The sequence below is a fragment of the Colletes gigas genome, unplaced genomic scaffold, assembly GCF_013123115.1.
Source record: "Colletes gigas isolate AHSC1104 unplaced genomic scaffold, ASM1312311v1 Colletes_gigas_Sc00018, whole genome shotgun sequence".
Classification (NCBI taxonomy): domain Eukaryota; kingdom Metazoa; phylum Arthropoda; class Insecta; order Hymenoptera; family Colletidae; genus Colletes; species Colletes gigas.
The window spans coordinates 5,227,161-5,240,260 of record NW_025106647.1 but is presented as its reverse complement, the minus strand read 5'-3'; the positions used below and the strand labels follow the sequence as shown (position 1 = coordinate 5,240,260).

Here is a 13,100-nt window from a genome sequence, read left to right as displayed (position 1 = left end):
CGAGCTCGTTGGACGATCCTCCGACGAGCCACACTGTTGAGCTGTTTCGAGTCGAGGCGATCCGCTCCACCGGCAAGTCTTTGACCCACAGTGTGTACGCGCGTGACGTTTACGTTTTCGTTGATCCCACCGAAAAGAAGAAGAAACAAAAAAGAAACGCGCCATTGTTACGTATCCCCCTCTTTCTCTTCTGTCGCTTACTTTCCATTCCCCTTAATTCCCCCACCCGCGATATATGACTTATCTATTTATGTATCTATCTCTCTGTCACCTCTCCCCTGATCTCGAATTGCGAGATTCGTCGGATCAGACTTATGCAGCGAAGTTTAATGAATGATTATCTTACAGGATCCTACGTCATATACGTATATGTACGCGTACACCGATCGTGTGTTTCCTCGGTTTTCTTTGCTCGCTTCGTATCTTTTTTTTTTCATTTTTTTTTGTTCTTGTTGTTGTTCTTGTTGCTCTGTTTTAATTATAATCTGCGCGGCGGCATCCTCGTATATCGGAACGTAGATGCTAAAGAGAATACCTATAAATATAGTTTATATGTATATATATAGAATATAATATAATATAATAATATAATATAATAATAATATAATAATATATATAATATAATATAATAATATAATATAATATATATGTTTATGTCATCACCGTACCTTTTACGCATCTTTTTTTTCTCTCTCTCTAATTTATACTTAACATAGAAAAAATATAGAATTTACTTTGCCTCGAACTTAAATATAATAAACCTCTCTTTCTTTCTCTCTCGAGCGTCGATTATAATATATATATAAATATATGATTTTTTTTTTATTCGTGTGTCTGTCCGTGCATATGAATTATACGTGTACATATATATTTGTGTGTGTACGTGTGCGTGCGTGCGTGTGTGTGTACGTTGGATTGCATTCACGCGTGTCTGCTTTTAGTGTTTGAGCGCGTGTATATGCGTGTGTGCGTGTACATGTTCGTATGACGTGTGTTCGTGTCTACATTCGTATAAATAATTCCTATTTATACATGTGCGAGTGTTAGTATGCGTGTACGTGTGTCCGAGATACGTGATGCTTCAATATAGTAACAAATAATATATTATATATATATTAATATACACTCGCGCGTAATCGTTGCGCGTCTCTCATGTGTGTGTTTTTTTTTATTTTTTAGCCCGCGTGCGCACGCGCAATCGTGAAATAAACGTATGCATGCGCGAGAGACTGTCTATCTGTCTGTCTGTGTACGTGTATCTCTGCGTGTGTGTCTCTTTTAGTCATGGTTAACCGGTTAGCATACTTGATAAAAACGCGTGTCGACAAGAAGGAAGAGTCTTTTTTTTTCATTTTCTTTTCCGAACGAAGAGAACGACACGGGAAAAATGAGGGGTGCGCGGGTTTACGGGCGTGAATTCACGGGGAACGAGGGGGCGGAAACGTTCGAAACGAAACACACAACGAACGAAGAGACATCTAAAAAAAGAAATAATAAAAAATACGACGAAATAAAAATATCATTAAAAAATATAGAAACGAAGGGGGTGAGCCTGGCTGAGAAACTACCGAGACACCCGTTATACAGAGCTGCTGCTCGAACGATCGAAAAAATATCTTCTTTCTTTCCCATCATCCCTCAACACTGGATGAGGCTTATAATATATAATATATATATATATATATTATATATATTTATATGTAATATGTATTAATAATACACCTCAACTTTTTCGGAGCTGCGACTTGAGCATATCTTCGTTTAAAAATGGCAACGATTGACAAGAAGTTTCGACGATTTAAAGAAACGGAACGAAGTAATAGAAGGGACAGACGGTAGAAGAAAGACGCGAAAGTAATTACGAGATTAGTTAAAAAATATAAAAAAAATAGGAAAAATCGAACTCGAAATCGAAGTTGGCATAAATATATTAAAAAAAAAGGGGCACACGGGCCCGTCGAACGTGGACGGGCCCGATTTCGGCTCCTGCTTAACGGCTACTAGTGTAGTTTCCTTCCTCGGCTTCTTTCCATTCCTTAGGGTCCGACCGATCCGACGATGAGGATCGCTTTTGCCCAGCACTTTCTGCCGTTCGAAACGCGAAGTTTTCAATTAAAAAAAAAAAGAAGAAAAAAAATTAAAGAAAGAAACGGTAAATGGAACACAGAAGAACATAGAGACACGTACCGATCGCCCTCTCGGTCGAGTCGCGGTGACGAGTACCGCGAGATCGCGAGTCTCGTCCGCTGCCAGGACGCGTTCGCGAGGAAGGACGAGAAAAGGGACACCCGCGGACACAGAACGAGAAAAGAAAAAAAAAACCATGGTCGTCCTTCCCCCTTCAGACGCGTGTCTCGCTGTCGCGGAGGGCGCGGTAGAGTGACACGTATATAGGCGTCCGATATACATCTATACGAGATATAATAATGCAATATAATAGAATATAATTACGACTCTTCAAAGAAAAGCTAAATACACGGGTCGTCGATCCCTACGTGAAACATACATCGTTTTAGTCCTTCTTTGAAAGAGCGAGCGTGACGCTCGATTATTACTAGAGCTCAAAGAATATACACTTATATGCGGGAAAAAAGTCGGCCGTGCCCGATTACGGAACGGGTCTCGGCCGACCCGGCTCTTTCTTTCCCTTGTTCTCGTTCTTTCAGCCGGGTGTGGAGGCCGGTTCACGCGTTCCCGCGATGCGCCGTCTTCAAAAACGTTTTTTGTTTCCCTTAAGCGCCGTTTTCTCTGTTTTATCTTTTTTCTCTTTCCTTTTTTTTTTCTTTTTTTCTTCGTTTAATATATATAATTCTTATAATAATTTTCCTTTGTTTCCGGAGTGTGCCAGCCGTCCCCGACCACCCGTCGTCCCGTCGACGAAACGCGCGAAAAATACAAAATCTAAATCTCCTCGATAAAATATCATCCCTCTTACTGCCCGTCAGACTTTTCACTGACACCGTGTGTATAAATATACATATACATACACACATACATGTATACATATACACATACATATATTTATTTATTTATGTTTATATTTATATATATATATATAATATATATTATTAATATTATTATTATTTCAATTGCTATGTCGCTTATATAAAGGTAAGATAATACTCTAGTAGCGAGGGAGGCTGGGTGGAACGGGCACGCCATTTTTATAATACTATCATCTAAGTGGTTTTCGCGGCGGATCGAGGGACACGTGTGACCTCTCTCACCCCTTTTTCTACTCTCTTCTCTCGTGTAAAGTGTGCCTGTGTACGATGAGATCGCCTGTGGTATGTGCGTGTGTGTGTGTGTGTGTGTGCGCGCGTGTGTGTGTAAAAGTGTTTACGGTGTCGAGTTGCGTCCGTGTGGGGATAATTAATTATTTCGGTAATCGTTCGCTGCGGTTATGCGCGACAAGCTCGCAAGGTCTCGGAAGGCCCTAATCATCGATACGTCCGTCGACAGAATCGTTTCCTGTTGGGACGCGTTCTCACTTTTCATGCGAGGTAAAAAAGTAAACGGAGAATCGTAGACGTTGCTCGACGCCGTTCGACTGCGCTTGCTGGTCCAAGACGATCAACGCAACAAATTATTCGTTCGACATTGGCGGTGAAATTTCTGAAGCTTTGCTGTCGACGGACGCACGATCTTCCACTGTCTCGCACTTTCGTCGCCTGTGCTGCTTAACCAGGTTCGAATCGTTTGATTATCACCGAACGCGGTCCACGATCGCGTGACCTAACCTATATAAAACGTGTTCGAACAAGCAGCCGTTTTTAATTTCTTCGCGAGAGGGAAGAATAGTCGTTTCCCCGAATCTAGCTTGGTTCTTGCTCGACGCGATCAGCTGTTCGCTTGCCGCCATCTTCGCGTTATCGGTCACGTGATCGCAGTGAACCGCGTATGAGCGTAACGATCAAGAGAGCGAATTGAACTCGACGGTAACTGCATCTGTTTGTCGTGAACATCGACGGTCGTAATTTTCATTGATCGTACAGCGCGATAAATGGGGACGTCACGATGATTGGTACACGTTTTCTAAATAAAAATATAGAGCTCGTAGAAATTTTATTTATCAGTGTTTCTAAGCACCCTTTGATATAGTATTTCATAATGTTGTATGGAGTACTGGCGTAATGAAAATTATAACCCTCGATCGTCACGAGCGTTGTCGGATACGCGACGCGAGAGAAGGACAGAATAAAAAAATATCACTAAAATATTTACGTAAGTCTTAAACTCTTATAGATTGTCAACTGTATAAAAAAAAAAGCAACGATTCGATAACGGTTAATATCATCCATTCCAGTTTTCCGGGCTGCCTCCGATCAAAGGAATTTATTTCAAAAAAATACGAAAATACCACCAGCGAATGGAATGTTACGAAACGACGTCGCGATCAATAAACCAAACGCTAACTGAGTCTAATCTTTCGACGAGCAAAGTCTTTCCGCGTCGAACGTTATATCCCGTTGTGTTCGAAGGCAACCATACGAATGGCGTAGTCAAATCCTTCTTCCGCGATCAGGAATTCGGTCGATTTGCTCTCCGTCACGCGACAGCTCCGAAATTGTTCGTACGATGGGTGAACCCTGCGAGCCCGGTCTCTACGTGTCGTGGGTTAAAATATGAAAAAACGATGACAATGCGAATGAGCGAGTATGTTTTATCTCTCTCTCGTTCTATATATCTCGTAGAACTTAAAAGCTGACTTCGTTGTATCCGGTCGGCGGGAACGACGCGACAAGGACCATTGTATATCGGGGCATTCCCGGCGCGTAAAAGAGGTTATTGGCAGCAGTGGAATTGAGACATTGTGCGCGTTCGCTCCCCCGACGTTGCCGTGAGATTCGCGCGCCGCGGCGATTAACGAACGGGGGACGCGAGCTATACGGAAAAATTCGGGATGGGCGTTCTCCAGCGCCGTCGTTCCTGGATGAGCCGCCAATGTCGAAGAGCTGATCAATGGTGGGGATCGGTAATACAGCCGCTGAACCAGGCGCCGCGACGCAAAAGAGCCTGCAGAATCTCTCATATCTCTCATCTCTCATATCTCTCTCTCTCTCTCTCTCTCTCTCTCTCTCTCTCTCTCTCTCTCTCTCTCTCTCTCTCATCTCTCTCTCTCTCTCTCTCTCTCTGATCATCTCTCTTGCTCTCTCCCTCTCTCTCTCTCTCTCTCGCTCTCTCGTCTATCCATCGCGGTCGTCAGGTGTTTAAGAGAAGATACGAAGCGCCTGCAAGACGGGCCTGGAGCATACTGGGCAGCTGGGATCGGAACTCTCGCAGACCCGGTTGCCGCAATCCAGACAGAAGTGATTATGTCCGCACGGTACCAGGGCGGCGGTGACCTCCTTGTCGCCGCACACCACGCATTCCCGTCGTCCACCGCCCAACAGCGAGTCCGTGGGTGACGCTGGACTCGCCGACGCCGGCGGCGATGGCCTCGAGGGTAGCGCGACGCCGGGGAACGACCAGATCGACGACGCGGATGCTGTCATGGATTCGAACGACGGCGACTCGCCGAGACCCTCGTCCCTCTCCATACCGGCGCCCCAGATCGCCACCAGCTCGTTCAGTCCGGGCGCGCCGGAACTGCTGGACGAGCTGCTGCAGCTGCCGCTGCTGCTGGAGAACGCGCCGCTGGACCCGTTCGAGCCCTTCAGACCCTTCAAGCCGGGCGGATCGAGGCAGCAGAGGATCGAGCCCAACCCTCCGTGACAGAGCGCGTTCAGCAGTTCCGAATCGTCCAGGTTCGGTCTACCGCCGGTCCTCAGCGCGATGTGCGCCTCGATCTCGCGTCTCGCCGCCTCGACGCTCTCCGGGAGACCGGTAACTTCGAACACCGGCTCCTTGTCGCGACTCGGCGTCACTATGTAGGTGTGCGTCTGATGCTGGATTCTCTTGATGGTCGCGCCCTTGGGCCCCACGACCAGACCCACCACTCTGTACGGGACTCGTACCTGAATCGTCACGTGGCCCGGAACCGACGCCGGCGGACCCGGTGGAACACCCAACAACGCGCCCAGCGAGCTCTTGCGCGACGCGCGGATCTGAGAGAAGTGCTCCGCGGCGGACAGAATCTCGCGTTTCGCGCGGGCCACGTCCTCCTTGCGTCCCGTCACCACGAACACCGGCTCCTCGCCGCGCACCGGCGTCTTGATGTAGGTGTTCGTCTTCGCTCGCAGGGCCTTGATTTTACAACCTGCAATCAAAACAACAACCATTCAGATACAATTTTACTGGAACCGGGCACATACACACTGGTGGGCAAAATTACATATAAGACAGTTTGAAAATGACTGGTTTAGATACTTGATATCATAGTTAATGAAAATACGTTTCATCGGATCAAAATTTATTATCATACAATAACATCGTCATAAATTTTGGTAGTGCCTAAATTGGTATTCTTGATCTTCGTTTTATTTTAGCCTCCAAAATATCCTATTAAAATTTTATATACCGGATAATTGGACTATATCTCCATATGAAGTGATACGAAGTGGCGGTTTGAAAACTGGACCACTTTTATGGGGTTTTTCTCAGTTTACGGGGGCAAGGAACAACTTTGCGAATATTCTTAGAATTTCTACATATTCTTCAACAAAATACGCGTCGTTTGCCTTTTGAAACATTAAAATCCTTCGATCCGTTCAGAAGTTATGATGTTTTAAACATACGCATGCAATTTTAGTGAAACATATCAATGGTATGGTCAGGCAGTACATTTTCGGTAAGGTATATTTTTCTGGTAAGTGCGTAGGATTTCGAGGGTATGTGTATTCACCAAAAATGATTGTAATTGACTCCTGCAACTAAAAATAATTTTTCCAGAATGATTTGAAATTTTTTAATTTATCCACCTTCTATTATAGTTGTTCGGATAACCGGGTGTCAGATAATCGGAACATTATTGTACCAGTTTTCTTGATTTCCCGATAAACCATTCCTGGGATATAAAGCGATATATGCGTTCCTGTCGGCGAATTTATAACACGAAGCCCTATCGACGCGGATCCTGAGGACGATGATTCCCGTTGGTAGTCCGCGCGCCTAATACGCGCCGGTGCAGCAGTTTTTCTCCGTGACGCAATTGTCTGTACTCGAGGAGCAACAGACAGCGCGCGTATAAGCCCGCGCGATACGAAAAAGGAGGAGCCGAGGCGGCAGGATGCAGCATAGAAGCAAGAACGATGGAAGGTAGACAGAGAGCAGGGTGCAGGAAACTGGAAGGAAGGAGGTCCCGACCCGGTCTGGTCCTCGGTCTCGCAGACTCTCTGGCCTTGAGCCGGCGCAATGCTAGCAATGCAGGTGAACCACTCCTCTAGCTTTCCTTCTTTCGCGCCACGGTTCCTACGACGTCCCGTCTCGCTCGTCGTCCACCTTTCTCCATCGCGCGTATCCTTCACGGGCTTCATCCTTCTCACCCTTTCTCTCTTTCTCCAAGCTCTCTTTCATTCAGTTCACTCTCTCCTTCGAACGCGAGTACCAACGAACGCGACACACGGCCAGTGGCTCCTCCGCGTATCGCATACCATCGCCTTTCCGTTTCTTTACCTCTCTCTCTCGTCGTCGCACGTCGAGTTTCCACGTTCATTAGCGACTTTTTAATTGCGTCTATCGACGGTGAAACGCGATCGTAAATCACGCGATGATTCGGGATCGGGAACCGACCACAGGAACTCGACGAAAAGTTGTTTCTGACTCCTCTCCGATCGAAGATCCGACCTTTCGAGGAGAACGAGAATTGGAGCAAATCGTTTCGATTTATATCACTTTTCATAATAAAAGTTCATTCGTTATTCCAAGTAAATGAATAAACGTATCAGATTCTCCCAATTTCATCTTGTTAGAAGAACCCGTGACGTTTCCCGCGCTCGCCAGCAGAGGTCTACGCTCTTGCCTCTCTCGCAAGCAGTCGACCATCTATTTTTATATCTGCGCTCCTCGACCGACCATCGTACATTTCAAAACGAAACTTTCCTATAACGGAACACACAACAAACCGCCACAAACCTGACAGCGCTGCGGAGGAAACTCTGGGGGCGGACCAAAATAGACACGCAAGCGTTCCACCCTTTCTCGCGCAGGTTAATATAAATACAACTTCCAAAACTCGCGGCCACGTGCTCCCATTCACCGAACAACCCTCTCGATAAAGACGTCTCGAAAATAGAGTGGAAGATCGAAACATCGACGCGATTTCTGCCGCTGTTGCGCACCGACCAAAGAATCGCCTGCAAGCGAAACAATATTACGTGTAAAAATAGCAAGAAACAGCTTATCGACCACCGTGCATCGACTCGAGGGGCCATCGGGGGATAGTTGCACGCAACCATCCCGTGTTGGTTCGATCAAACTGGAAGGCGTTTTTGTAGAAAGCCTCGGGAGAGACGCCTTGTGCGCGCTCCAGGAGTTTCCTTTCGCGAAGGTCCTCGCGCGCGACGCGACAATGTCACGGGCGTCCATGGCGGCTCTTCAGGGACGCTGCGGCGCAATCTTGACATCGATACTCAACCTGCACGGACACACGCCGGATTCGCGTTTACGTCGTCGAGAGGAAAGAGACGCGACCAGCACACGCACCGGACCGCGGCGCGAGGCCGTCTCGGGGGCGCGAGCATAATTACGCCCGTAACGAGTTTCTTTCCCCCTCGCGGCAGTCACGATCAATTCAGGGAATTTCACGCGCGGAAACGCGCTGCTTTCGAGGGTCGTTCGAGCCGTCTAGGCGTGACGCCATTGTTTCGATTCGTCCTTAACGAAAATATAGTAGTCTCAGGACCAGGAATAAAATTGCTTCTTGATACGAAGCTTTAAGAGGACTCTGGGTGTCTCTGTAGCCCCTTGGTGAATGACCAAAGGTTGGATTACAAACTCTCGTGATCGAGAATAAAGTTAGTTATGAGCTTTTAAGGTTCTCCAGGGCGATAGAATTTTCTATATGACTTGTAGTGGCTTTACGAGTCATCACTAGACTGTGGATATTTATGCAGAAATATAAGAAATACCTTAAATAAGATACGAATTATTATATTTAGAGGTTTAGACAACCCGTCACGGAGCTCCTATTTCATTAATTCTATTAATAAAAATATGAATTTGCATTAAGATCCGCAGTCTGGTCTCATTACATAGTTTTGATATTAGGGAGGTTTTCAAAATTAATTTGTGTTCTGATTTACGTTCCATTTTTTCATTTGGGTTTCCAGGCAACAATAGTATTTAATAAAAGTCGAGGGAGGAGTGGAAAGAAAGTTTCAAAATTACTCAAATTTTCAACCACACAGTACGACTATTAAAGCTATTCAAAATACGAGTAAAAACTTTTTTCTCTACGAGGACCAATGTACGCTCTGCCGTCGTGTCGCGAACAGCCATTAAATAATTATCCTGTAAAAATTTTGTCTTTCTACAAAAATAAAAAACGCATAGAAAACAAACTCTTTTATTCCCTCTTTTCTTGCACCATTCCTTTTTGACCATATATCTGTATCATTTTTTCAATTCGTGGATTAAAGACATAAAATAAATATAAATAAATGCGTGACGATATCCGAACGGTATGTTAACCTTTTTGTTTTGTAAACGATACAGTGCGTTCGCAGCCCGTTATTTCAAACAACGGTATAAAAGTTAAAATTCGAATATTCTAAAAATAAAATATCGGCTAATTGATATTGCCAAAGATTTTTCATAAAGCAACGAAAATTTGTAAATACGCGCACGGTAACACCGTTTTGAATTGCGACCTTTTATCGAACCGATGCATTTGCTGATTGGTTTCACCGACGCAACATGAAACCGTGGTTCGATCTCAATTTTTTTTTTTTCTAGAAGGTACCGGTTCGCATTCAACGTAATTACTGTGCATGTACGAAATGCATGAAAACGCGAAACGACGGGGACAAGCTTTAAATTAAGCTCGTAAGTTTCGAGTTAGGTTGTAAAACAGATGCTGTTGCGTTGTATATTTTACGTTCTTCTCTGTTATACGCATATTTTGTTGTGGAACTAATATTTTATAAAGATGGTATACTTCAACAATAAGGAAAGATGCAAGATATAAAAAAGGGTTGAAGACTCGAAAGGCGCACGGATGGCATCCCACCGTGAAATTAAAGAATTCGCAGATTGAAAGACGCCCGAAAGCAGCCTTTTAGCGTTTCACGCGGCGAAAATCGCAATCCCGTTTACCGTGAGAAACGTTTCGTAACGCGAACGACGCTGAAAAGCGTCGCAACGTCGATTCGCGTCCTCGAGTCAGCAGGGTAAATCCTGTTTCGGTTTCATCGATCACGCTTTATTTTCGGAACCCATTGTACCCAACCTTCTGCCGTCTCGTTTCTTCCTTCCAGCCGGTTTACCTTCCACGATTATATTCATTCAGCGGTTACATACCTCGTGCGCCTCTCCCTTTAACTTTCCTCAACCCTGAATGCAAGTGCTCGAACGCCTCGACTTAGTGGAAGTGATTTGCACTTTGGAACACACCGGGACCGCAGCCGTGAAAACGAGACGCGTCGGTTCTGATAAGGTCGCCAACGAGCTGCGTGCACTCTTTTTGAGAAAAATTTTTTACGAGATCCGAAACTTTAAATTCAATAAAATCGCTTCTCAATTAAACTCAATAAATTCAAATCTGTTTCGGTACTTATTTTCGTAAGCACGCTAAAAATGTGTTTCATCAGCAAGTTAGAAACCTGCTACTTAAAACATGATTTGTCAAACGCACGCAAACCGGCCGAAATGAAAGGTTAAAAAATCCAATTTCGACGGCGAATGATAAAACTGCGTCCTGTCGCCTTGGTCAGCGTCGTAACTCTCGTTCAAGGATTCGCCGTTGCACTGTCAACGCGCAGTTTCTTTAAAGCCCGTGCACGCTTGCCAATAACCACGCAATTCCTCCTCGAACGCCACGGAACCGGACAAGGTTACGACCCACGATCGAACCAGAGCATTTTACGGTCGCGCGTCAGTGTTTTATGTACGTTTGAGCATCTGAAAACCAAACGAAAGAAGAAACGCACGAGCAGTTTGTCCATCCGAGTGGAAATGGAGCGCGTATCGTGTGTCAACAACTGTGCAACCGTGCAAACGTACGAAAACGCCGCGGGTGAGAACCGGTCGTTATTCCTAGCTGGCAAATTGTTAAGCTCGCCACGGACCGAGGGTAACCATTATTATCCGTAATCCAAAGAAGCATAAATTTGCCCAAGGATACTGGCGAGCTGCCCTGGGGTCGGGCGTAAGAGGACCAGAGAGAGGCGCAGAAATCGGGGGGGCTTGGGGGAGGGGATAAAAATCGAAAGGGTGGGTTGGGCTAGCCTGCGGAATCAGCGCGTTCGACGTTCCGCGGAAACCATGGAAAACAGTGTTTACGATGGAATCTCGATAAATTGAATCGCCGTGAGACCACGGAGTAAAAACGCCCGACCGGAATGAGCGTCGAGTGCCATTAATTGGCCCCCGTATCCTCGAACGGAGCGTAATCGGTTCAATGCGTGCGAATTCAGGGACGTCGGATGCAAAATGATCGAATTCGCGTGTCTCCGAAACGTTGCCCTCGCTCGGCGAGAATTTACGGGCTCGAAGACTTCCGTGAAACGCCACGAACGGTAACAGGGACGAAGGGAACGTAAAATATCGTTGGGTGCTCGCCTTTGAGCGCTTTGGAAACTTTCGAAATTCGAGATTACTATTATTAGTTACCATATTTCTTTTATAGCAAACAATTGATCGCCAAAATTATTTATAGTTTTGCGAACGCGTAACGAAGGACGAGTAGAATATTGTTTGCGTGGCCTCTGAAGAGTAGCAGCACCGCAAGAGCGCTCGCCTAACGCGAGAGAGCAGGTTCTCGAGGGTGCACGCGTCCCGCGAATCCTCTTTGACGCGTTTTTCGCAACGAAATCGAGTTTCCGTTTGATCGAAGGTGCCCGGAAATTCGCCTAGAGCGAACCGGGTCGGTTCGGCTGGCTAAATAACTCCGTGGAGGCAGGTGGACGAGGATCATCGGTGCACACACACCGACGCGGAGGCTCGCAGGTAGGTGCAATCGACGACGAAGGAGCCTTCGAAGGAAGGACAGGAGGAAAGGAGGAAGGAAGGCGGCGAGGAAGAAGTAGACGAAGAAGAGGATCGCAGAACTCCACTGTGGACGAACAAGGTGGCTAAGGCGACGGTGATGGTGGTGGTGGTGGTGGTGGTTCGGAATGGAGAAAGAGGAGGTGGGGCGTGGGTCGCAGACAGTTGAAGGGCCGCGGCCAAGGTGAGGTGAGACGGAGAGAGGAGAAAGAGAGTGCGAGCGGGAGGAGAAAAAGAGGCCCCGTTGGAGGGAACACGTAAGGCGCCTCTTCGCCTTTGTCCGCCTCTATCGAAGGGACCAGAAGGACGAAAGAGAGGATCGACCCGCACGATCCTTCGTCCTTTCTTCGTCGTACAGGCTCCCCGTCTTCTTTTTTGCGTTTCTTCTTGCGGCACGCACCGCGAAATCGCAGCGGACGAAAAGGGGAGTAATAGGTTCGCCGGTCGAAAAATGAATTACGATCGAGAGAGCCCTTCGAGATCGAGCGTTCGAATTCGCATCGACTCGACCCCGTTCGCGAAAAATCCACCCGGAACGAAGCCCCTCGAGGATCGCGTTCTGGAAAATGTATCCCGAGCGGCGTTCCAACGAGAAACGTAATTGACATCGTTTCGCCCCGGTGTCTACGATCGCGAGTCCCTCTCTCGTCGTTGCATCGCAAAACCCGAGTTCATTATACCGTCGATTTCTTTCTTATTCATTCGAGGTGCCATTCACGTAGCCGATGCACGTGAACCACGTGCTCTCTGTTCCCCGCGACCGAGGCACAATGCCGAGCGAAGCCCTCGTCGGAGACGAGTTTGGGCCTTCTATTCCCACGATACGTCACTCTTTCTCACTCTCTCTCTCTTTCTCTCTCTGATTCTCGCGAATGACGTTGCTGAAATCTGCAGCAGCCGCTGGTAGCAGCAGCACACCAACTCCCCAAAGGCCGCAGGATCAATAGTTACACGCCTCTATAGCCGGCAGCTGCATTATACACGCGCCTCAGAAACTGGCGGTCATAGTGCACCGC

The 13,100-nt window shown here is 46.7% G+C and overlaps 1 protein-coding gene across 1 annotated transcript in view; it reads right to left on the bottom strand.

The window, feature by feature from the left end:
• Window positions 1–5,210: 5,210 nt before the first annotated feature.
• LOC122400417 (RNA-binding protein MEX3B) overlaps window positions 5,211–13,100 on the bottom strand; it is a 63,527-nt gene continuing 55,637 nt past the window's right edge. The window contains exon 2 of the mRNA XM_043401873.1: window positions 5,211–6,199. Coding sequence (XP_043257808.1) covers window positions 5,211–6,199 — 989 coding nt within the window. The remainder of the gene's footprint in view (window positions 6,200–13,100) is intronic.